At 59.3% G+C, this 24,326-nt stretch overlaps 2 protein-coding genes and 1 non-coding gene across 4 annotated transcripts in view; 1 reads left to right on the plus strand and 2 right to left on the minus strand.

Moving 5' to 3' along the window:
• Window positions 1-94: 94 nt before the first annotated feature.
• XAB2 (XPA binding protein 2) lies at window positions 95-8,879 on the plus strand. 2 transcript variants are annotated; one of them, XM_008580599.1, is made up of 19 exons: window positions 95-177; window positions 1,323-1,471; window positions 1,758-1,881; window positions 2,153-2,350; window positions 3,372-3,506; window positions 3,603-3,767; window positions 3,870-4,014; window positions 4,420-4,571; window positions 4,747-4,866; window positions 5,003-5,134; window positions 5,235-5,366; window positions 5,446-5,559; window positions 6,590-6,752; window positions 6,854-7,044; window positions 7,205-7,327; window positions 7,425-7,596; window positions 7,831-7,960; window positions 8,077-8,186; window positions 8,272-8,878. In XM_008580599.1, the coding sequence occupies exons 1-19, from the start codon at window positions 127-129 to the stop codon at window positions 8,331-8,333; spliced, it is 2,568 nt and encodes an 855-aa protein (XP_008578821.1). In that variant the 5' UTR covers window positions 95-126; the 3' UTR covers window positions 8,334-8,878. The 2 variants fall into 2 exon arrangements, with proteins under 2 accessions (XP_008578821.1, XP_008578822.1); XM_008580600.1 differs by lacking the exons at window positions 95-177; window positions 1,758-1,881 and having other exon boundaries at window positions 1,410-1,471; window positions 8,272-8,879.
• Window positions 8,880-9,490: 611 nt separating this feature from the next.
• Window positions 9,491-24,326, minus strand: part of CAMSAP3 (calmodulin regulated spectrin-associated protein family, member 3) — a 23,002-nt gene continuing 8,166 nt past the window's right edge. The window contains exons 2-20 of the mRNA XM_008580611.1: window positions 23,929-24,171; window positions 18,905-19,158; window positions 18,346-18,468; window positions 18,171-18,266; window positions 17,906-17,938; window positions 16,838-16,885; window positions 16,443-16,581; window positions 15,581-15,720; window positions 15,403-15,496; window positions 15,275-15,329; window positions 15,068-15,141; window positions 14,673-14,742; window positions 13,103-14,573; window positions 11,720-11,859; window positions 11,288-11,616; window positions 10,817-10,916; window positions 10,317-10,429; window positions 10,113-10,231; window positions 9,491-10,033 (exon numbers count right to left, since the gene is read on the minus strand). Of these exons, the coding sequence (XP_008578833.1) occupies window positions 9,728-10,033; window positions 10,113-10,231; window positions 10,317-10,429; window positions 10,817-10,916; window positions 11,288-11,616; window positions 11,720-11,859; window positions 13,103-14,573; window positions 14,673-14,742; window positions 15,068-15,141; window positions 15,275-15,329; window positions 15,403-15,496; window positions 15,581-15,720; window positions 16,443-16,581; window positions 16,838-16,885; window positions 17,906-17,938; window positions 18,171-18,266; window positions 18,346-18,468; window positions 18,905-19,158; window positions 23,929-24,171 (3,947 nt within the window). The 3' untranslated portion in view covers window positions 9,491-9,727. The remainder of the gene's footprint in view (window positions 10,034-10,112; window positions 10,232-10,316; window positions 10,430-10,816; window positions 10,917-11,287; window positions 11,617-11,719; window positions 11,860-13,102; window positions 14,574-14,672; window positions 14,743-15,067; window positions 15,142-15,274; window positions 15,330-15,402; window positions 15,497-15,580; window positions 15,721-16,442; window positions 16,582-16,837; window positions 16,886-17,905; window positions 17,939-18,170; window positions 18,267-18,345; window positions 18,469-18,904; window positions 19,159-23,928; window positions 24,172-24,326) is intronic.
• Window positions 11,977-12,051, minus strand: TRNAL-GAG. Its single transcript has one exon. It is a non-coding gene; the product is annotated as a tRNA-Leu (tRNA).

Consider the following 24,326-nt stretch of genomic DNA (forward strand, 5'->3'; position numbering starts at 1 on the left):
CAACGCGGGCCGCGCTGTCCGGAAGAGTTCAGCCAATAGGAAACGGGTCTGGCTCGGGAGGGGCGGACCTTCAGTGGGATACGTCATAAGCGCGCGACATTCTCCTTTGCCTGGAGAGCCAGGAAAATGGTGGTGATGGCGCGACTGTCGCGGCCCGAGCGGCCGGACCTTGTCTTCGTGAGTCCGCGGAGGGACCGGGGGTGGCCCGCGTGGGGGCATCGGGATCTGGATGCCGCTGGGGATCCTGATCTGGTTTCCTGGGGGAATTTAGGCCCAAACTGTACCGTCCCGAGGTCTAGGGGACCCTGACGGGCCAGAGGCTGGACAGTATTGTCCGCACCGGCCTGGCCAGCGGTAAAGATCTGGTGTCGGAACTGGAGCCCTGGTGGTCTGAGTGAAGAAGTTAAGGGCCTGGCGTCTCGGGCCAGAAATGGGGAAATGGGGGTGCGCGGGGAATGGGAGAGGAGGGAGGTCGCATAATTTAACCTTTACAGATAAACATCCGATGTCTGAAGTAAAAGAATGGTGATCAGGCCAGGGCCATGGTTTCAGGGGTAAAGCCTTGGTGTCTGGGCTAGGAGAACCCTGAAGTGTAAAGTAGTGCTGGTGATGTGGACTTTTGTCAGGCGATGGGCAATAGGATCCTAAAGAGCGGAAGACTCAGTGTCTGCTGTAGAGGCCTGTCACGTTAATCAAATTCTTGGTGTCCAGGATTAAAGTCTTACTGTACGGTCCATATCTTTCTTGAGATAAAGGCCAACAAGGTGGAGGGATTGGATCCCTGAACTGGCCAGCCGCCAAAAAAAAAAGAAAGAAAGAAAAATGCCTAGCTTCCAAGTTCTAGGGCAGAGGTAAGCTAGACTCTGGCTAGTGGGAGCCTGAGAGGCCAATGGTCTGGTGTCTGGGAAGAGGCATGTTGTGAGGAGGGAAGGCCTGATGATGTCCAGGGTAGAGGCCTGGCATCTGGACAAGGGCCAGGTGTGTAAGGAATCTGATGATCTGGGTTGGAGAGTAGGTGATGGGATTTGGAGGGCCAAAGTCTAATGTCCAGGTGATGGTTTCATATCTGGCCTGGAGTCCTAATGGCTGAGAAAGATGATGATGATCTGGGTCAGACTGCAGGCAGTCGAATTCTGAGGGGTAAAGGTTTGGACTAGGGTGCTGGTGTCTGGGCATCTAGTGACCTGAGTCTGACCATGGGCAGTGGGATCTTGGATTTGGGTAAAAGTCTGGAGTCTGGGCCTGAGCCCCAGTAGTGGAGTGGTGTTGCACTCAGGCCCTGAGGGTAGATCTCTCTTCTTCCCATTCCCTGGCCCCGGCAGGAGGAAGAGGACCTCCCCTATGAGGAAGAAATCATGCGGAACCAGTTCTCTGTCAAATGCTGGCTCCGTTACATCGAGTTCAAACAGGGTGCCCCAAAGCCCAGGCTCAATCAGCTGTATGAGCGGGCCCTCAAGCTACTGCCTTGCAGGTGGGAACAGCTCCAGCTGCCCTGCCCACCAGCCCACATCCCACCTTGTCCAGTCATAAGGGAACTGGCGAGCAGGTCCCACATGATTGCTATGTGGCCTGTCACAGAGTGTACATCCCCTGATGGGTCAACACACCTTCCCTGATGTCCCAGTCTATCCCCCATTGCTGAGACTTATCTGTCCTCCCCAAGCCCCTTCTCCTCAAAGTTCCCTCAGGGGAAGGGCAAAGGGTTCTGGGGGTCCATAAAGCTGATCCATCAGTATCTGTACCTTCCTGTTCCCCAGCTACAAACTCTGGTACCGCTACCTGAAGGCACGCCGGGCACAGGTGAAGCACCGTTGTGTGTCCGACCCTGCCTATGAAGATGTCATCAACTGCCATGAGAGGGCCTTTGTGTTTATGCACAAGGTGGGGGGCTGGGTGAGGGGGTGAGGGGGAAGGTGGGGCTCAGTGATGGGCTGGGCGGGGCAGGCGGGTTCAGTTCAGTATGGTAGAGACAGACTTGGAGTCCTGTTGCTTCTGTGCGTGAGAGATTGGGCTGGACTCAATCCTATAGGGTTCTGGGTCCTGCTGCATTTACGCAGAGGTTCCAGGCGTGGCTTGGCCATAGGACATCCAGTATCTGGCCAGGCCTTGGAACCCACGGCTCAGACCCAGCTGCCTCTACCCACACTTCCAGATGCCCCGACTGTGGCTAGATTATTGCCAATTCCTGATGGACCAGGGGCGTGTCACACACACCCGTCGCACCTTCGACCGTGCCCTCCGGGCACTGCCCATCACGCAGCACTCTCGTATTTGGCCCCTATACCTACGCTTCCTGCGCTTGCACCCGCTACCTGAGACAGCTGTGCGAGGCTATCGGCGCTTCCTCAAGGTAAACGCATCGGGTGGGCCAGCTGGGACCCTATGCCCATGTGGGACTCACCTGACAGACAGGATGCAGGGAGAGGTTTCCTGGAAACACACAGGTTTTGTTTGCAACTTATTTCTTTATTTTCCAAAGAGTTTGCTAGCACTTGCTCCACATCAGGCGCAGAGATGGCTGCTGGGGACAGTATGAATAAGACAGTCCCTGCCGGCATGGAGCTTTCAGTCTAACTATGTAGACAGATGTACATGAGCCAGCCGCATAAACCAGAGTAAAACCACAGCCATGGTCAGGGCAAGGAGTGGAAGAGAGCTATGGGAATGGACAAGAGGCAGGGCTCAGAGTAGACGTGGAAGCTGGGTGGGGGTGGGACACAGTTTGCTGAAACTAACAATGTCTGTTTTGCAATGTGAAACTCTTAGCACATTGCCGCTTGGGTAGGGGCTCTGTGATGAAAGCAAGGCCTGGCTCGTGCCTGGACCACTGGAGTGTAAGCCAGACCCATCAGGACTGGGATTAGACCAGGGGGCCCAGGCTGGACCACAGTGGTCAAGGCTGACCCAGATGGGCCACGACTGAACCAGTCAGGCCTGAGGCTGGACCAGTGGGGCCAAGGCTGGACCATAGGGGGCAAGACTGAACGAAATGGGGGCTGGCTGGTTAGCTCAGTTGGTTAGAGCACCACCTTGTAACACAAAGGTGAAAGGATTGGATCCCCGTAACAGCCGGCTGCCAGTAAAAAATAAAAAACGACTGAACAAAACAGTTAAAGCTGGACCAGTTAGGACTGAGGCTGGACCACAGTGGTCAAGGCTGACCCAAAATGGCCAAGGCTGGACGAGTCAGGACTGACGCTGGACCAGTGGGGCCAAGGCTGGACGGGTGTGGGTGGTTGTCAGGGCTGGCACTTGCCCAGGACGGTGGGGTTGGGTGGCAGGAGGCCCAGAGCCACTGAGTCAGGACGGGGCACAGTGGTGTGGCCCTTCTGCTGTCCCACTGACTGCTGGCCGGGTCCATTGGTCCCCAGCTGAGTCCTGAGAGTGCAGAGGAGTACATTGAGTACCTCAAGTCAAGTGACCGGCTGGATGAGGCAGCACAGCGTCTGGCCACTGTGGTCAACGACGAGCGCTTCGTGTCCAAGGCTGGCAAGTCCAACTACCAGGTGGGCCTGTGGGGAGATGGGGGCTGGGCTGGCAGGTGGGCTCGCCACACCAGGGGCTGAGGCTGATGCTCCTCCCCCATGACCTGTGCCCTGCAGCTGTGGCATGAGCTGTGCGACCTCATCTCCCAGAACCCAGACAAGGTGCAGTCCCTCAACGTGGACGCCATCATCCGCGGGGGCCTCACCCGCTTCACTGACCAGCTGGGCAAGCTCTGGTGCTCGCTGGCTGACTACTACATCCGCAGCGGCCACTTTGAGAAGGTGTGTGGACACGGGGGCTCTGGGAGCCGGCAGGGTCTCCCTCTTACACTTGGGGATGCACGTGGAGCAATTTATTCTCACCCCCCACTCCTGTCCCTGTAGGCTCGGGACGTGTATGAGGAGGCCATACGGACCGTGATGACCGTGCGGGACTTCACACAGGTGTTTGACAGCTACGCCCAGTTCGAGGAGAGCATGATTGCAGCTAAGATGGAGACCGCCTCGGAGCTGGGGCGGGAGGAGGAGGGTGAGCTGCCCGGGAGCACTGGCTGGTGGGGAAAGAGGGCTGGACTGCGGGGGTTGGGGTGAGGGTCTCAGATGGGCTCAGCTCCTAGAGACTCAGCCAGGGGCCAGGAAGGAGGGAGGCTGGGTGGACAGGGGTTTGGGGACCCTGGAGTAGCCAGGATCGGGGACACTTCTCAGGGCTGGGCCAGAGTCTGGCAGGGCGGGAGGGCTGGGGCCAACCATGAGTGTTAGAGGGGTTTCCAGAGTAGCTGGGGCAGGGGGTGGGGCTCAGGTGCACAGCTGAGCTGAGTCTCTAATGCCCAGAGCACTGGCTGGGGGCTGGGGAACGGAGGTGGCCACAAGCCCAGGTCCTCACTCCAGTCTGTGCGTCCCCTCCCCACACCATAAACATGTCTGTGGGTTCCAGATGATGTGGACCTGGAGCTGCGCCTGGCCCGCTTTGAGCAGCTCATCAGCCGGCGACCCCTGCTCCTCAACAGTGTCTTGCTGCGCCAGAACCCCCACCATGTGCATGAGTGGCACAAGCGTGTAGCCCTGCACCAGGGCCGCCCCCGGGAGGTGTGTGAAGCCCGCCTTGGTCCAGGCTTCTTAGAGCCCCGCCCTGCTCTGACCACCCCTTTGCTGAGCTAAGCCCTTCCCCTCTGGCCACGCCCCACCCTGGCCACGCCCCCTGAGTCCGGTGCTCTGCCCCAACCTCCTCTGCAGGACCCTGACCTCCACCCTCTTGCCCTAGATCATTAACACGTACACGGAGGCTGTGCAGACAGTGGACCCCTTCAAAGCTACAGGCAAGCCCCACACACTGTGGGTGGCGTTTGCCAAGTTTTATGAGGACAACGGGCAGCTGGACGATGTGAGCACTGTGCTGCATATGTGTGCGTGTGCATGCGTGTGTGGGTGAACACCATTGTGTTTGTGTGTATGCTCTCACAGGGGTGGGGCTGAAGCAAGCAGGCAGGGTCTCAGCTTGGCCTCTCCACCCTCTACAGGCCCGCGTCATCCTGGAGAAGGCCACCAAGGTGAACTTCAAGCAGGTGGACGACCTGGCCAGTGTGTGGTGTCAGTGCGGGGAGCTGGAGCTCCGTCACGAAAACTACGATGAGGCCTTGCGGCTGCTTCGGGTAAACACAGGCCCAGGTTGGAGGGCGGGGGCTGTGGGGTGTGCAGCCAGAGACTGGGACAACCTCTGAGCACCTCTCCTAACTGCTGTCCCCCCCGTAGAAGGCAACAGCACTGCCTGCCCGCCGGGCCGAGTACTTCGACGGCTCAGAGCCAGTGCAGAACCGTGTGTATAAGTCACTGAAGGTGTGGTCGATGCTCGCCGACCTGGAGGAAAGCCTGGGCACCTTTCAGGTGAGCTGCCCGTGGTGGGATGGGGCCCGGCCCTGGACTTCACCCCAGAACGTGCTCTGACCTGTCCTTGTTCCCACAGTCCACCAAGGCCGTGTATGACCGCATCCTGGATCTGCGCATTGCCACGCCCCAGATCGTCATCAACTACGCCATGTTCCTGGAGGAGCACAAGTACTTCGAGGAGAGCTTCAAGGTGAGGCGTGTAGGGGCAGATCTGGAGGTCCCAGATGGTGGTGTCCCCTCCCCAGGGGCCCCAGGAACTGTACGAGTTTGCTTGGGCTGCTGTGACCAAGTACCACAGACCGGAGGGCTTAAACAACAGAGAGTTATTGTCTTCCTGGAGGCTGGAAGTCATGAGGTCAAGGTTTTGGCAGGGTCCATCTCTTCTGAGGCCTTTCTCCTCAGCTTGCAGATGGCCGTCTTCTTCCTGTCTTCACGTGGTCTTCTCTTTGTACATGTCAGTGTCCAAATTTCCTCTCCTTTTTTTTTTTTGGTGGCTGGCTGGTCTAGGGCCTGCTGGTCCAAACCCTTGACCTTGGTGCTACCAGGTGGCACTCTAACCAACTGAGCTCAGCGGCCAGCCCCAAATTTCCTCTTCTTATAAGGGTACCAGTCATAATGGATTAGGACCATCCTAATGACCTCATTTTAGTTTAATGACCTCATCTCCAAAGACACCTACATTTTGAGGTACTGGGGGTTGTGACCTCATCACATGAATGGGGAGAAGGGTGTTGGTGCCAGTGTGTAGGGTCCATCCCTGTCCCGCTGCTCAGGTGGTGGGATGTAGGTCTGTGTGGTGTCTTGTGTGTCTCTGTGGTAAGGGGAACTGCTGTGTTTATGTGTGTGCAGAGACCGTGCACACATGCACGGACAGGGAGGTCGTACACATACACACGTGCCGCCCCTGTCCCTCTGCTTGGGAGTGTGAACCTTCTCCCAGGGTGCTGGGAGCCTGCATCTGCAGAGCTGAGGAGCCACCCCCACCTTCAGCTATAATGTCACCTACTAGGTGCCAGACCCTGCGCTTAGTCCTATTGCACTCTGTCCTTGGGCTCCTTGTGGTCTGTTGAGGGAGACTGGGCAGCATACAGACCTCGTAACTGTGCCACGACGGGGCCAAGGGAGGCCTGGGCAGTCTCCAGGCAGACACTGCCTGAGGGCATCCTGGGTGCCAGGTGGCCTCCCCCTGCAGACTCACACGACTTCCCCCATCTGCGCAGGCATATGAACGTGGCATCTCACTGTTCAAATGGCCCAATGTGTCCGACATCTGGAGCACCTACCTGACCAAGTTCATCGCGCGCTACGGGGGCCGCAAGCTGGAGCGGGCACGGGACCTCTTTGAACAGGCGCTGGATGGCTGCCCTCCCAAATATGCCAAGAGTGAGCAGGATGGGCGGGTGCATCGCGGGGCCTGGGGAGGGCACTGTGGCCGGATCATGGCCTCTGACGTGTCCCCTCTCTTCCTGTCTGGCCCATGCCAGCCCTGTACCTGCTGTACGCGCAGCTGGAGGAGGAGTGGGGCCTGGCCCGGCACGCCATGGCTGTGTACGAGCGAGCCACCAGGGCCGTGGAGCCCGCCCAGCAGTATGACATGTTCAACATTTACATCAAGCGGGCAGCCGAGATCTACGGAGTCACCCACACCCGCAGCATCTACCAGAAGGCCATCGAGGTGCATGCCGCAGGGGGGCCAGGCCCAGGGCTGGCCATCCCAAGAGCATAGAAGGGGTCCTGGTGGGCAGGAGGGAGGAGGCCTTCTGGAAGCCCAGGGAACCCTCTGAGCTCACCCTCCTGCCTCACGCCCTGCCCTCCCCGCCCCCCCTGGTACCCAGGTGCTGTCGGATGAGCACGCCCGTGAGATGTGCCTGCGGTTTGCTGACATGGAGTGTAAGCTCGGGGAGATTGATCGCGCCCGGGCCATCTACAGCTTCTGCTCCCAGATCTGTGACCCCCGGGTAGGGCTGGATCCAGGTGGGGGGAGCAACGGGCAGTGGGGGGCTGCATCCCGTGCAACGGCTCATGCACATGCACCTCCACCCCGCCCCTCCATAGACAACCGGGGCCTTCTGGCAGACGTGGAAGGACTTTGAGGTCCGGCACGGCAACGAGGACACCATCAAGGAGATGCTGCGGATCCGCCGGAGCGTGCAGGCCACCTACAATACACAGGTCAACTTCATGGCCTCACAGATGCTCAAGGTGTCAGGCAGCGCCACGGGCACTGGTGAGCACCTGTGGGCTGCCCCTCACCTTGGCTGCGCTCATGCTGGGCACCACGGTCACTGGTCTTGGGCCATACTGACCCCATGTCCGTCTTCTGCCCAACCTGGGTCTCCTGGGTTTGGGGGCTTTGGGGCCAAAGTTGGCTACCCCTCTCAGACTGGGAACTCCTTGAAGGCTGGTTGCTCAGGAACCAGGGTGATGGCAGTGTCTGACTACCACCCTCCCTCACCCCTAGTGTCTGACCTTGCCCCTGGCCAGAGTGGCATGGATGACATGAAGCTGCTGGAGCAGCGGGCTGAGCAGCTGGCAGCCGAGGCTGAGCGGGACCAGCCCCCACGGGCCCAGAATAAGATCCTGTTTGTGAGGTGAGGGCCAGGACTAGGAGGGGGACAGGTCCCTGCAGGCCCGAGCCTGCTTTTCTTGGGGGGCGTGGGGTGGTGGGGAGCTGGGCACCACTAAGGCAGTGCGGCCCGCACCCCAGGAGCGACACCTCCCGGGAGGAGCTGGCAGAGCTGGCACAGCAAGTCAACCCTGAGGAGATCCAGCTGGGTGAGGATGAGGACGAGGACGAGATGGACCTGGAGCCCAACGGTGAGGGGCCAGCCCAGTGGGGGCACAGGCAGGGCAGGGGGTGGCTTCTCCAGGAGAGTGACCTCCTCCCTGCCTACGCCCGCAGAGGTCCGGCTGGAGCAGCAGAGTGTGCCAGCGGCTGTGTTCGGGAGCCTGAAGGAAGACTGATCACCCCCCAACGCCCTCCCCTTCCCCCCACCCCCCTCCCCTCCCCCAATACAGCCTCCATTTGTACGTCATTGTCTGAGCCTCCTTCCTGCCGTCCAGGTGCCCGGAGGGATTGCCAGCTCAGGAGCGCCCTGGCCCTGGGCCTGGATTGGCTGGTGTGGGAGGTGGGGCAGCCGGGCCCCGGGCCAGGCACATGCCCCGCCTATCCCTGCAGAGCCAGTTCTGGACGCTAAGAAGCCAGTTTCTGTACTGCCTGAGGTCCTGCCCAGGAGCCTCCTTGAGCCCTGAGCCTAGGGGGACCTGGCTCCCAACTGCTCCCCTAGGGCTCTTCATCCCCAAGCAGCAGCCTCCCCTCCACAAACCTTTCCTCCCAGGCCAGGCCTTATCCAGCTCTGTGAACTTATTAGCAAGACGATACTTCAGTCCCTGGACAGGGGCCAGGAGCCAGCCCTTATCCACAGGCCATGGCCAGGGTGTGGTCCTTAGTCCTAAGCTCCAGGAAGCCATTAGCAGGCTCTAAGCTATTAAAGGGTTTTAAGCATCAAGGGATGTAATCAGATTTCTGCTTCGAACAGGTCACACAGGCTGCTTTGTGGGCAGGTGGCAGCTGGGGACATGGGGAGGCCTGGGCTGCTGGCCTAGGGGGTGGGATGTGTAATAGGGCTGGGCCCAGCCTGGCTCAAGGTTGCCACATAAGGCCTGCCTCTGAGGTGTCCAGTGGCCAGGCTGAGGAGGCAACTGGATCCTCAGACTCAGAGCTCAGAGGAGAGAAACACGGAATCCCTGGGCCAGAGGCAGTAACTGAGCCTAGAAACCTAGGCAGGCTGGCTGGGGGACACAGATCAAGTTAGAAGTTGGCCCAGGACCAAATATCAGGATAGGCCAGTAACAACAGCTACACAGAGTAGGAAAATTAAGCCTGGGGCGGGGGGATACGGGGAGGGCTGGTCAGAAGCCTCACGTGCCCAGGAGGTCAGTTGAGAGGTGGCTGGGAACGATCCATGGGGAGGTGTTGGCAGGGAGTCCGTACAGACCTTGGCAGAAGCTGCATCAGGGCCATCGAAGGGGTGGAAGACACACGAGTTGGTTCAAGAAAGAATAGGAGGCCAGAAACCTAGCCAGTGGGTGCAGAGGCTCTCAGGTGACAAAGCTCAACATCTCTTTAAATTATTTTATTCAAGATGGGGGTGTTGGACAGACAAGGGGACTGAGCTGAGTCCCTGAATCTCCCAGCTCAGCCCCCACAGCAGGGCAGGACTCAAAGTCGGGAGTGGGGACTCCAGCCCCACCCAGACACAGTTGGGGACAGACGGGACACAAGAATACCAACTGTCCTCCACGGGGGCAGTGGCCAGAGCACCTGGGTCCCGGCCCACAGACCACCCAGGACAGGGCTATTTGGGGGTGCCACTGCCTTTCTTGGGAGTCGTGGGTTTCTTGGTCTGCCAGAGGTGTCCCTGGATGGTGAAGGCATCGACGCTCATGGACATGGTCTTGGCAGGGATCTGGGTGAAGCGCTTGCGGTCTGAGTTGTACTTGTAAATGCCCTCTACCATGGCGGGTGTGACTGTCCGGGGGCCGTAGCCCGCCAGCCGCGACAGCTCCTCTGTCTCCCCCGACAGCGTGTACAATGCTCGGAACTGGCAGCTTGAATCTCGAAAGAGGATCAGGAAGTGGTTGGCCTTGCTCTTCTCAATTTCCTGGGGGTAGCGGAAGTGGTTAAGCTCGAGGGGCTGGGCTGCCCACCCACCTGCAGCCCCCCAAGCCGGCGCAGCTCACCTCGAGAATGCGGTTCTTCTGCGGTTCGTTCACCTTGCCCGCCAGGCAGCAGTGTGCCAGGGCGTTGTGGATGATGAACTTGTTGGACTTGGCGCTGGGCTCCTTGTACAGCCGTGGACCTAGAGGGTGGGGCAGTCAGCGGGGACAAGGATGACCAGGGGACGGGTGGGGCCCATCACTGACATCACGTGATACCCCGCTTACCTGTGTACTCGGGCACCGACGCTGGGGAGGAGGCGTTGCTGCCATTCTCCCAGTCGCGTTCGCGGCTACCAGGCAGGCGGCTTGGGGACATGAGACCGGACGGGGATGGAGCCCTGTAGCGGGGAAGGAATGGGATAGAGGTGGGGTCAGTGGTGGGCAAAGCCCCCCAATATGCAGAGGGACCAGGGAAAAGGCAAGCCCAGCACATGCTGCAGAGGAGACGTACACGTACAAAGCATATCCTCCCGAGTCCACGCAGTGCCGTCTCCTGTGTGCTCAGGCACACCTAGTGCTCGGTGCACAGGGGCACATTCCTGGGTCCCGTCTGCCAGGAGCAGACAACCCCACTTGCACATGTGCACACACACCCTCCCATCTCTCCAGGGGCACATACAACACAAGCCATAGCACCCTCTAGCTTCATGCAGATGCCCGCACACAGCAACACACAGCAGGGGCCACCTGGCACGTGACCCCCCACCTGCCCAGGCTGAGCTCACCTAGACGTGGGCCTCTTCACCCCAAGATTATTGGGGGCCTCATTGGCCACGGTGGACAGTGACAGAGTGGACTGGGAGTAGACCTTGCTGAGGCGAGAGCCTGGGAATAGAGAGTGCAGGGTCAGTCCCTCCCTGAAGCCCCTGCATCTCCACAGATGCCGAGGGGGCTGGGCCCACCCAAGACCTCTCACCCCTCTGCAGCCCCACTTGAGTCTGACCTCCCCCTACCTATGGGGGGAGCAGCACTAGGTCAGCCCCCACTAGAAACACTGCAACCCCAAACCTACTCAATGGGGCCTCGCTAAGCTAGGAAGGGAAAAGCATTCACCCCACTATAGCCCCCCACATCCCTGTGCAAGTTTTTACCCAACAGTCAGGGTCAAATGCTGCCTGAGATCTCTATCACCCCCTCATACCCCACCCTGTACCCCTGCATGTATCTCCCTCCCCATGTCCCCATGGGGGCCTCACCCAGCAGGCCGCGGGCTGGACTTCTCGCCAGGGCAGAGTCATCGCAGCAACCAGAGCGAGGCCGGGGGGCCCTTCGCCCGCCCCGACCTGGCCCCCCAGTCCCTGAGGTCCTGGGCCGCAGCACCTTATCGAGGTCATCCATCAGCTTCAGCTGGGCCCGGCGCTCGTACTCCAGCCGTGTGAACTCCCCCCGCCGGGGGCCCACCTCCTCCTCGGCTGGGGCCCGGGCAGCAGGGGCTGGGGTCACTGCAGGGACTGTGGTTGCTGCAGGGACCGTGGGAGGTGTGGGGGCGGCAGGGGCCGGGCAGGGGGCATCCTCCTGGGCCAGCCTGCAGATCAAGGGCAATCGGGCAGTCAGAACAGGTCATGGAGGCACCAGGGGCTGGAAGACCAAGGGTCAGGGGTCCCCGGACAGGCTGGGCCCAGCCTCACCTCGCGACCTCCTCCCTCCGCTGCTCCTTCTCTGCCTCCTGCCACTGTTTACGCCGCCGCGCCTCCTCTGCCCGCCGCTGCTGCCGCTCCAGCAGGCTGGCCCGCTTCTGGGCCATCTCATCCTCAGGCTTGTCTTCATCCTGGGGGCAGATGCGAAATCCAGCTGGCCACCCCTCCCCTGATACAACTGGAGTCTTATCTTCCATCAGCCCAGCCTGCCAGACACATTCATCTGTCCTTTTAATTTTTTTGGCAGCTGGCCGGTATAGGGATTCGAACCCTTGACCTTGGTGTTCTCAGCACCATGCTCTGACCAACTGAGCTAACTGGCCAGCCCCTCACCTGTCCTTTTGAACTCATACAGTAATTGCTCTAGAGGTATTTAGAAGTCGGTGCCTACTTTATGCACAGCCTCAAGCTGGGTACTGGGCCACAACAGGAATAGGGCAGACCCGAGTGCTATTCACACAAAGCGCTTAATCCAGCAGAGAAGGCAAATATCGCAGACAGTGGTGGACGCTGGGAGGTGTGTCGGGCACTGCCAGTCTACCTAGCCTGGGGCACCCAGTGAGGCTTCCTGGAGGAAGCACCCCTGGAGAATGATCAAGACTTAACCAGGCAGGGGTGAAGGGTGAGGTCAGTGTTCTGCACAGAACAAGCCACAAGTGCAAAGGCCCTGAGGTCAGAACAAACCTAGCAGGTGTGTGGAACCACAGGGATGCCAGTATGACCGCGACACAGAGCTGGGAGAATGGTACAGAATGAGGCCAGAGGTGAGGGGAGCCCAAAGCCCTGGAGAGGACTTTTATCCCAACAGCAAAAGAGAGCAAACGCCCTGACAGCTCGGTGGAAAAAGGCCAGGTGTTGGGAGAAAGCAGTAGAGACCAGTCGGGGTGACTGCAGGTGTCCAGGTGAGAGATGACGTGGCCCAGGCTGGGGGGCCATGAGGATGGAGAATGGCTGCACATGGGACAGGGTCAGGAAGGGAACTGGTGGGACTGTGCTGGGGGAAGAGGGTGAAGGAGAAAGCATGGGCGGGAGATGCCGTGGGAGAACCTAGCCCCGTCTGTCCACCCACCACCCATGTCCATCTGTCCATCACCTACCCACCCATCCATCCATCTGCCCACCCCTGCCTGTCTGATCAACTGCTTGTCCATCTGTCTACCCATCTAGCCTCCTTCTGTCTAGCCACCCGCCCACCTATCTGTCCATCCGCCCAACCACCCATCAGTAAACTACTATCTGTCCACCCACTGGCATCCATCCCTGCACCCACCTTTCCATCCACCCACCACCCACCCATCTCCAGGAAGTCACCACTGCCTGGCCATTCATCCATCTGCTCACCTGTCCCCTCCTTCACCTGCTCAGGTGACTCACCTTATAGAAGAACCCGAGCCCAGTCCGGGGCTCTCCCTCTGAAGATGCCTCTTCTTCTAGGGAATCCTCAGCACCAGGGGGGCTCCCGTCTCCCTCGTCCTCAGCGGGGGGCTCTTCCAGGCTGCCCAGTGGGATCTCAATGAGACCGGGCCGGGCAGCAGGCTCGTCGGGAGGCGGCCCCTCCGCCAGGAGGATAGAGGATCGCGTCTGCACGGGCACCTGACTGGGTGAGAACTTGCGCAGGTGGGGGAGGCTGTCGACGTCGTGGGGTGGTGTGAGCACCCTTGTCAGGGGCGCCAGCCGCAGCTCCGCCGGCCGCGTGTGTTTGGGGCTGCGGGGTGCTGGGTTGGGCCCCGGCCCGGGGCTGCGCCGGGTGGCTGGGGTGCGCCGGACCGGGCTGGGGGATGCAGCTTTGGACCCTGTCGTGGGACCGGGGATGACCCACGCCGCGGGGGGCGGGGCAGGTCCAGGGGCCTCCGGCGGGGCCAGAAGCCTCTGCTGCTGGTCCGTGAGCCTCTGCATGTCCCGTTGCAGCGAGCTCAATGCAGCGCTCAGCTTGCTGACCGCCCGGTTGTACTCCCCCAGGCCCTCGGGGGGCACCGGGCCCAGCTCTGGCGAGAAGGTCACTGCCTTGGGCCGTGAGGACGGCTCACCACCCTGACCCTCGCCTGCTGGCCGCTCCCCACCAGGGACCAGGCCTGGCTCAGCCTCTGCCTCGGCCTCCCCGGCAGCCTCCCGTGGCTGCACCTGCAGGAAGGCACTTTTGCCCAGTCGTTGGCGGTGCTTGGCAAAGATGGCCTCGATCCGCCGCTTTTGAGCCTCTATAGCCCGGCGCTTTTCCTCCAGCCGGGCTCCCAGCTCACTCATCTCTGAGCTCAGGGCCTCCGGTGCTGCCAGAGTGGACGTGGGGGACCCCGCTCCGGCCTCAGCCTCGGCCTTCACCAGCTGCTTCTTGCGTTCAGCAAAGCTGGTCATCTTCACTTCGGTGTTGGTGGCTGCAGGGGACGAAGCCACCACCTTCGAGGACTCCTCAGACGGGGCCAGTGGTTTTGACACCTCCCCTGCCAAGCAGGGAGATGGTTTTGAGGGTGTCTCAGGGTGGGGGAAGTAGGCAGGTGCTTTGGCGAGTCCATCAGACTGTGTTTTTGAGGCCCCCTCGAGAGGGTAGGAGGAGGCCAGTGGTGGTTTGGGTGGCCCCTCGGGGGAGTGGAGGTAGAAGCTGCCATCGGCAGCCCCGTCTGGGAGCAGCCGGGGCTCGGCACTGTGGATGATCTGCAGGGCCTCCTCGATAGTAGGCAGGTCGCCAGGCTCCGGGGATGGCTGGGCAGGGGTCCGGGCTGGCACAGGACGTGGAGGCCCCAGACTGTCGGAACTGACAGAGCGGAGCAGGACGGGGTCTCCCATGACGACATCCACATCGCTGTCCAGGCCAAAGGGGGTGCTGAATGACACAGCCTGGGAGAGGGGACGGCTGGGCGGCCAGAGGGAGGGGTCAGCCCCTGGGACCAGCCTCGGCCCCAACCCGCCCCAGCCTGCTCCACCGCCAGCCCTGGCCCTGAGACGCACTTACCTGAGCTGACGGTTCCAGGCCTTGCCAAGGGCCTCCATGTGGGACAAGGACGGGGAGGACTTCAGGGAGCCTGGGGAGAGGCAATGAGTGGTCACTATGGGGTCACTGGGGATCCTGGGTGGGGATGGCCAGGGTCTGGGGGCAACCTCTGTTGAGTCAGTTAAGTCACTGATGGGTCATTATGTGGTCTGGTCAGACCAGAGGTTTCTAGAAATGGATACCTGCGGCCATTCAGTATCACTAAGGGGTCCTATGGAACCACTGGGGAAGTCATTCTTGGGGTCACCTTAGGAGTACCCAAGGGGGACCCAATGGAGGGCCACTGTGTGGGTCATGAGGAGACAATGGGGTAGTCTTTAGGTGGGGGAGTCACAGGAACAGCCACCCGCCCTTACCTGTGGATCCTCGGAGTGGGGACTGGGGGCCACCAGGTGACAGAAGCGGGTGACGGAAGTTGAAGACAGGAGAACTGCCAAGAAACATACTTCAGTCCCAGGACCCCTACTTCCTCCCTCTGCCCCTCCTAGGGGCAGACACTAGGGTGTCCCCCAGGCCCATCCCAGTGCCCAGCTAGGAGGAAGAGCCCAGTGCGGGGACCGTACCTGCCACCACTGCTGATCTGAGGTGGGGAGGCCTCAGTGCCCCGGGGGGAGGCGGCTGCAGCACAGAGAAGAGAGTCAGGCAGGACTTGGCCTCCCCACACCCACCCAGACCCCAGGCTGGGCCTCACCATGACCATCAGGCAAGTCCTTGGCCTGTACAAAGTCGGGCTTCAGCACCTCAAAGCACATGAACATCTCAGCCAACAGAACCACCAAGTTGACCTGGAGGCAGGAGGTGGAGTCAGCTGAAGGAACACACAGCCCTGGACACCTGCGTCAGCCCACTGTGCCCACAGATGGCCTTACCTTGAGGGGCGGTGGGACATAGAGCAAGTCCTCGAGGGACAGCGGACAGCCACTAGGAAGGCGGGAGGCACAGAAATCCTGCACCAGCTGGAGGTTGTAGAGGCTGTCCGCCACAGACATAGGGTCCTTGAGGCATACCTCTGTCAAGACAGGATACCTGGGTCCCCGGCTCTATGGGACTGAGCACGGGGACCCCAGGGAAGCCAAGGCCCAGAAGCCAACATCCGTGGAGGACCTCCTACGGCCTGGCTTTGTGCCAGGTGCCCTTCAAGAGGAGGATACTCTGATAGACCACTCCTCAGCTCTTTTTGTCTGCCTGGAATGCTAGTCCCCCAAAAACTCAACTCAAAAAGCTTTTCCTATACCGGCCTGTTAGCTCAGCTGGTTAGAGCTCAGTGTTATAACACAAGGTCAAGGGTTCAGATCCCCGCACCAGACAGCCACAAAAAAAAAAGAAAAAGAAAAAACGCTTTTCCTGACCAGCCATCACCCTTTGGGGCACTTAATATCCAAAAGGGACTTCTGGATAAACTTGGCATCTTCCTCCCTGTGAGGTCAGGAGTGTGTTTCTATTTGTTCTCGCTGGATCTATTTGGCCTAGCGCCCAAAATGGGGTCTGGCCCAAAGCCTGCCCTCGATACATGTTATCTACTGCAGGAATGAATTCTATGAAGCACGGAGAGGTCTAGACACTTGTGCGAGGTCACACAGCTAATGAGGGAAAAAGAGAGATGCAAACTGCCAATTCTGGAAGCTGCACTCATAACCGCTCATCCTACAAGTTGCACGAGCCTGGGGATGAGGACACAGGATGGACACCCAGCTCCCCAGGATGGGGTCTGGCCCAGGCCCATTCACTCACCCTCAAGTCGCAACAACTGGGGACAATAGCAGTGGATTGTGGCAGCCAGTGCGGCCCCACTGGCCAGGTCCTGGAGGTTAGTTACAGTTGGAAAGCAGGGGGCGCGTCGGGCCACAGCGCGGTCCTTGCGGTATCGGATCTGTGGATAGCAGCCAGGTCAGGTCAGTGGTCAGGCCAGCCCCCCAGGTCAGCAGTCATGCAGGCTGGGCGGGGAGACCTGGGGTTTCCGCCACGACGGGGCGGGAAGCCGGGGGCCCCAGAGCCAGAGTGGGGGGCCAGCCTGGAGCAGGGGAGGGGCAGCAGCGAGAGGCAGAGGAGGTGTCTGCGAGCAGCCAGGCCAGCGGCAGGGGCTGGGGACAGGGACTCCTGGGACCCTGGGGTGGGGGATACATTACCATGGGGGGTTTGCTCCCCGACTCCTTTAAACAGAAGGCAATTGCGTGCTGGGGGGAGAGGAGCAGCCGTCAGCAGGGCGGGAGGGGTGCTGACCTGCTAGGTCCCCAAACCCACCTCCGGGGGAGGGGGTGGTCCTGACCCTTGCCCTGAGCCCTGGCCATCCAGCTCCCTGACTGTGCTCTGGCCGGCTTTGGGGACCCCAGCACCTCCCAGCCCCGAGGGACCCCACAGAGCAGCTTCTCATGCAGGGAATCCTCCTCCCACAAAAGATCCAGGCCCCCAGCTCGAGGAGAGGGCGCAGAGAAAGCGAGTAGGCAGAAGAGGAACCCAGGCCCCAGGGTGGGAGGAGGAGTGAGCAAAGGTAGGGACCCCATCCAACCCAAAACCTCCCCGGGGTTGGGCATCAGAAAAAGAAAGAAAAAACAAAACAAAACTTCCCCCCACCTTCCCCTGTTTATCTGCTGCAGAAATGAATTCTATGAAGTGCAGAGAGGTTTAGACACTTGTACGAGGTCACACAGCTAGTTAGAGCTAGAGAGATTCAAACTTCAAGCTTCAGGGGTGGGCCTCATCCTCCTCAAAGCTGGGATTTTTCCTTGGGGAAGCTGGGGGGGTCTCAGTTAGGAAGGTTCTTCTATCTTCTTCTGGGTTTGAGAATCTTCCTCTTGGCTAGAGGGATCTCCTCCACGTGCCCTGCTCTCTGGGGTCAGGATCCGTGTGTCTGATGGGCTGGAGGTCTTCCCACCTTGGCTAAGGAGGACAGCTCAGGGGTCGCACCCTCGCAGTTAGTGGAGGGGGGAGGTTGCCTCTTGCTTAATGGGAGGAGAAGTCCATCCACCTTGTCAGTTCATGGAGAGGGATCTGCCCTCTCGGTTAATGGCCGAAGTTCCACCTTCCTCTTGGTTCACAGAGGGGTTCTCCCTGTCACCTAGGGCTGGGGTCCCACCTCCTTTGCTCACAGCTGGGGGGAGGAAGGAGGGCGCACACAGGCAGGCAGAAACGGGCACACAGAGACACAGAGCAACAAGCGGGACAGGCAGACAGGACGGACAGACGGCCCCACTTACAGGAACCAGCTTCCAGTACCAGCGTGTGGGGCACTAACGCCAGAGAGGCAGAAAGTACAGCAGCAGGAGCCGGCGCAGGGAGACGGGGGAGAGAGGGAAAGAGAGAGAGAGAGAGAGAGAGAGAGAGAGAAACAGAGAGAGAAAGAGAGAGTGTCACCTCCAGCCCTGCCACCTCAGGAGTGGCTTTGAGGCACAGCTCCACCCTGCCCACCCAGCCCTCCGAGCCCCTGTCCTTCCGTCTGTCTGTGCATCGCCCTAGCCTCACCGAGGGCTGTGCTGGGGCTGTCCCATCTGTAGGGGCTGCAGGAGATGCTCGCTGGGCTGCTTCCTGCTCGGTCTTTTCTTGCAGCCGTCGGACGGTCTGGGAAGCAGGGAGAGGTCAATGCTCTGGTCACTGAACTATGCTGGTCCCCACCCCAGCTTGGCTCAACCCCACCTACCGTGTCCACCCAGAAAAGGAGCTTGTGTTCTAGGCTGGTCAGGGCCATGGGACCCGGCAGTGTCTTTGTCCACTCGAAGGCGAAGGCAACCATAAGGGCGTCAATGACAGCTAGGTGGGCTCCCTGTGGGGACAAGAGCTGGAGGGTGAAGCCAGAGTTCGAGGTGGAGGCTCCCCAATGCCCCTGGAGTAGGAAGGGTTTGGGGGGGCTTAGGGCGGGGCCAGAGGTTAGTGGGTGGGGCCTTGAGGGAAGGAACCAGGACAGGGGTCCTGTAAGAGCCACACACAGGATAAGCTGGGCTTTGAGGTCATATACTAGGCCTTAGGATAGGGTGGGCCACGCACACAAGTCCTCAACGGGCAGAGTAGCTCTTTTGGGGGGGAGCCAGGCCTGGAGGGAGGAGCTAGGTCCGGTGGGTGGAGCTTGAGGGGAGTGGCCAGATCTGATTAGTGGAGCTTGAGGGGAGTGGCCATATCTGGTGGGTGGAGCTTGAGGGGAGGAAACCAGGCCTAGTGGGAGGGGCTTAAGGGGAAGAGTCGGGCTGGTGGGCGGGGCCTACCATGAGAATGGGCTGGTGCCTCAGGTCGGCCTCCCGCACCGGGCGCTCGGGCAGCGCGGGCACCGTGCCCCTCCGCGCCAGCAAGGCCAGCAGCGCAGCGGGGTTGGGGGGTGTCTCGAGCTGCGGCAGCGCCTGGCGCCAGGCCCGGCAGTAGAGCTCGGCCGAGAGCAGCAGCCGCGTCACCGGGGGTTTCACGTGCTCCTGAGCGTACTGGTCTGTATAGAAGGGTTCCCACAGCTCCGGAGGCACGTGCTCTGTGGGGGCGTGGAGGGACACGGCAGGTCAGGGCCACCAAGTACACATCACACATGCACACACACAATCACACGGCGTGGACTAGGGAGGATGGCACTGGGAAGGGAGAGAAGAGATCTGTGCAGATTCGTGCAGGTGTGCAGGACTTTGCCAGGGGAAGGGGTGACCGTGTTCCAGGCAGAGGGGAGTGCAGATGCAAAGACCAGGAGGTGGGGGAGAGCACAGTGCCTCAGGAAGATGGCGGGCTCTTAGACCGGAGAGGAGGCGCAGAAGGCTGGCTGGACGGGTCTTTTAGGCCCCAAGGGAAGATAATCACAATGACAATAACCTTCCTGTGCTCCCGGGGTGTGAGCTTTCATTTAAGCCTTACATCAGCCCTAGGAAGCAGCCAGGGCGCAACTGGTAACTCCACTTTACAGATGAGGCACAGACAAGGAAAGTAACCTGCCCAAGGCTGCACAGCTCTTCAACGCCAGGACTGGGGTTCAAACCCATCCGTTAAGCGAACTACACCCTCTCTTAGCTTGGAGGCTGGGGTGGGATGGGCTGTGAGGACGCGGTCGGGGTCTGGCTGGAAGGGCACAGAATGGGGGAGGTGTGAAGGCTGCAGCCACTTAGAAGGAGTTGAGTGATCTGAACTTGATGACTGAAGGCAGAGGAGGAGGAGGGAGGGGAGGCACTGGGGACAGAGGGGGAGTGACTGAAATGGGGGTACAGGAGGGGCAGCAGGTGAGGGGGCCTTGGGGACATCCTCAAGGCAGAGGATATGAAAGACCAGGGCTTAGGGGAGCGGTGAGGTCATGTCATAGAGGCAGCCATGAGAACCCTAAATAAGATGGGCAGGGTGGGAAGAGGAGGCATGAGGGCAGAGCCCCAAGTAGGATCCGAGGATGAAGAGGAGAAAGCCAGGGAGGATGGGGAGGAAGTGACTGAGGTCGACGCAGGAGGGGGGAGACCTGCTCCAACTCTTGTTCCAATCAGCCCCGCTGTTTTTATAATGAGGTTCTCTGTGTTTGAAAGACCAGAGTGGGGGTTTCTAGTGCTTTAAAACATATTTGATTTTTGTTTTTTTCAAAACACTTTGAACATAACACATCAGACCTTTCCCAGGTGTCCCTCTTCACAGCCAGGCTCCTGAGAGACCCTGGCCCATGAGGACCCCAGCACCCTTGCCTTCTGTCCTTTCCTGCCCCCGCTCCTTTCCCACCCCCTAAAACCACACCTGACCTTCCCACTTTGTGCCTTCTCCCTGCTCCTCTCATCTCAGCTCTTTGAAAGAAGAGAAAGCTCCAGGCTCCCTTCCCCCACATCCCGCCCCTGCCTCAACCTCCCTGTCCTGGCTTCTGCCTCCCTTGCTCCCAGCCTCCCCAAGGCCAGCAGCAGCCGTCCAACACACATCTGCGGGCACATATCTCTCCTGGGCTCTCTGCCCAGCACCTCCTTCTTGCAGAAATCTTCCTCCCCCTGGTGTCTCTTTGTAAATGGGTATGTCCCCCACCCCGTGACAGCTTCCATGGCCATCTGAGGATTGCCACCTGCTGCAGCCCAGGCTGTGTGTCCCACTGTCCCCTGGGCATCTCCCACAACCCTCAACATCTTGCTCTAAACCTGCTCCCATGAGAAATCACCATCCCCTCCTTTACCACCACCACACACCAACCCATCAATCCTCTGGTTTCAACCTCCTGACATCTCCCAAATCCAAGCCCCTGCTGGTGACTAGGCCCTGGGCACATCCTGCTCCTATCAGCAAAATTAAACAAGTGTCTTTCCTGCAGGACTTCTCAGGGCCTTCAAGATGAACACGTGAGCTGGGACTAGTGATCACTAATGTTTACCAAGCACTTATCCTATACTGGTTTCCTCCACCATGGCACTATTGGCATTTGGGGCTGGATAATTCTTTGTTGGGGAGAATGCTGTCCTGTATATCATAAGATGTTTAGCAAAATCCCTGGTTTCTACCCACTACATGCCAGTAGCCCCTTCCTCCCTTCCTCTGGAAAAAGTGTTTCCAGACACTGCCAAATGTCTCTTAAAATCATTACCATTTGAGAACCACTGCCTTATACTATAAAATGTTTACTGAGCATTTATTTACTGCAGAGCAGTGCTAGCTAATAAAAATATAATGTGAGCCCCATATGTAGTTTTAAGTTTTCTAGTAGCCACATTTAAAAAGTAAAAACAAGCAACATTAATTGACTAATATATTTTCTTTTCTTCTTTTTTGGTGGCTGGACGGTAGGAGGATCTGAACCCTTGACCTTGGCATTACAAGGGAGCACTCTAACCAATTGAGCAACCGGCCTTTCTATGAACTTTTGGAAGTACCCTCCTACATCCAAAATAGTATCATTTCAGTGTGTAATCAATATAAAAACATTATCGAGATATTTCACATTCTTTTTTTTTTTTTTAACCAAGTCTTTGGAATCCAATGTATATGTTACATTTACAGCACTTCTTGTCTCAGACCAGCCAAATGTGGCTACTGCCTACCGTACTGGACAGCACAGCTCTACAGCAAAGCTAGCAGTTATTTATGCCATGACTTTCTTAGCATTCGCTCATTGAATTCTTTATTTTTTTTTTGTCTTTTTCCATGTCCGGCAATGGATCACAACCCTCAGTGTCGCCCCCGTACCGGACCGGGACCGGCAACGGTATCGCAACCCTTGGTGTTGCCCCCGTGCCTCGCTCAGCCAGTGAGCGGGAACTGGTCTGTATGTGGGATCCGAACCCTCAGCGGGAGCGCCTCCGCGCTTCCCAAGCAGCGCACTAGCGCAGTGCGCCACCGGGCCAGCCCCGCTCATTGAATTCTTACAATGCTTATTCTATACCCATTGTACGGATGAGAAAACCAAGGCCCAGAGAGCTGAGATAACGTGCCCAAGATCACACAGCTAGTAAATGGCAGAGCCAACATGAGCCCAGTTTCCCTCACACATCACACGGCTGTTCTGAAGGCATAAAGAACTGCATGCAGTGTTTCCCAAACTCACTTAACATGGAACCCTTTCTTACATCTGGGCTGTCTCTGCTGAGCCCACCCGCCGGCATTCCTGCAAGGCCTCTTCACACCTGTGCCTTGGGGCCACAAAAACTACCTCTTCCCCCGGCCTCTAGTCCCACTGGGCAACTGCATCCTTGATCTTCTCAGTCTTCAAACACCTTCCATGGCTCCCCAGTGCCCTTGGATTCCCGCCCACAGCCTGAGAGGCCCTCGTCTGTCTCACCAGCCCCTCTCATCCCCCACCTCCCCCAGCCACTACTGGGACTTGCATATTGTTCCCTGAGAATTCCCAGTTGGTCCACACCCCACGCCTTTGCATGCAGGGTCTCCTCCCCATGGCAAACTCCTACGCATCCTTCAAGGCTCAAGCTCTTCCTCCTCTGGAGGATTCCAGGGATTTCCTCCCCCAGGCCTGGCTGCTTGCCACCATATCACAGACCTTATCACTCTAAGCAGTGACGATCTGGTTTCACGCCCATCTCTCTCTCTCCCCTACCTATTCCCTGTCCTCCCCTCCACATCCTGAGTGCCCAGCACCAGCCTGACCTGACTGTCATCAGTAAAGAGTTCCAGAGTTCATGAATCTAGCAGAGCTCTGCTTCCCACATCCTTCAGACCCCTCTGTTTAGGGGAGGCAGGCGCAGGACAGATTGGATTTGACCCTCTGGATCAGTGAGAACAGAACTGTGTGACTTCATCAGGATCTTAGCAACACCCCTTTGGGGGACTTGGCTTTCTTTTCTGCAAAATGGGATAATAATTTCTGCTCCATCTGCTGGATAGAGGACAATGAGTAATATGAATAGTATTAATAAAAATGCCACCACCAATCACACCAGCGCCCACAGCGAGCATCCTTTAGCGGGTACAATGTGCCAGACGCCGTGCAAAGAATTCTGTGGTTACTATCTCTTTTGCACCTCCCAGCAACCTTGCAAAGAAGGCCTGGGGTCTCACTCACTGCCTGGGCACCATGATAAGTGCCCTGCCCTGGCACATGGTGAGTGCCTCACAAACACTGCGAAATAGGTTAATACGTGATTGAATGCCTTCGTTACAGGGGGGGACATGGAAACTCTGAGAATTGGGATAATTCGTCCACGTGCTCAAATTCAAGTCTGACTCTGGAAGTTGAGCTCTCTATGGCCTCATAACCTTGGATGTGAGGGGCTGGGGCAGTCCTGGGTCCCAAGCTCCAACCTCTTTCTTCCTCAAGCAAATCCCTGGGAGTGGGTAGGCCTCAAAATGAGACATGCATGGAAGGGTGCAGGAAGAGAGCCTGCGAGAGAGAAAGGGACAGGCTCAGGCAGAAGTAGGAGACGGACAGCTGTCACCAAGACCCACACCCAGAACAGGTTGATCTGGGAAGGCCACTGAGAGGGGGGATGGGCTGTGCCGAGCTGGTGCCAAGACCAGTGGGCAGGACCAGTGGGAAGGCAGGGCATCCCCCCACGGCTCCTGGGAAGGTCCAGACCTTAATTAACCCCTGTGTTCCCTCAAGGCCAGGCCCTGGCTCCCAGCTCTGGCCTGGGGCGGTGGAGCAGCCCCAAGCACAGACCGAGCGTGCCCAGGGCCTCTGATCCTGGGGACCCACTGGCATCTTCCCCATAGGGGTGGCCCGAGTAATTCAGACATGTGGGCCTGGGGGAGGAAATAGGCGAGCAGAGGATCTGCCTTGATGGGAGCAGGCTCTGCAGCGGGGCCCCTGCCCTGGGCGCTCCCGGACAAGCCGTTTCCCCTCTGCTGGGCTCGCCTGCCTCCTCGGTTACATGGGGCAATAAGTCACAGCTGCCAGCCTCTCTGGCCGGGCCGCAGAGGCGAAAGCGGGGTTGCCAGAGCACTTGGGTCGCCGCCCGCAGTGCCGGCAGGGCCGACGCGGGGTGTGTGTCCGGGCCCGGCGTGCGTGCGGGGGTGCCGACCCGAGCGTTTAAGGCCTCGCGACGAAGCCGGGGTCGGGGGCGAGCAGGAGGGGGGCGGGGGTCCTCGCGGGCGCGTGCTGGATGGGCAAAGGGCAGGAGGGCGTGCAAGCCCCGGGCCCAGGGAGGCGGGAACCGGAGGCCCGCAGACCCCGCCTCGCTCACCTGGGGACCCGGACGCCGGGGTCCCCTCGCGGAGCGCGGCCGCCGGCCCCACCCCCACCGCGTTCCCGCG

The sequence above is a fragment of the Galeopterus variegatus genome, unplaced genomic scaffold (assembly GCF_000696425.1).
Source record: "Galeopterus variegatus unplaced genomic scaffold, G_variegatus-3.0.2 Scaffold2133, whole genome shotgun sequence".
Classification (NCBI taxonomy): domain Eukaryota; kingdom Metazoa; phylum Chordata; class Mammalia; order Dermoptera; family Cynocephalidae; genus Galeopterus; species Galeopterus variegatus.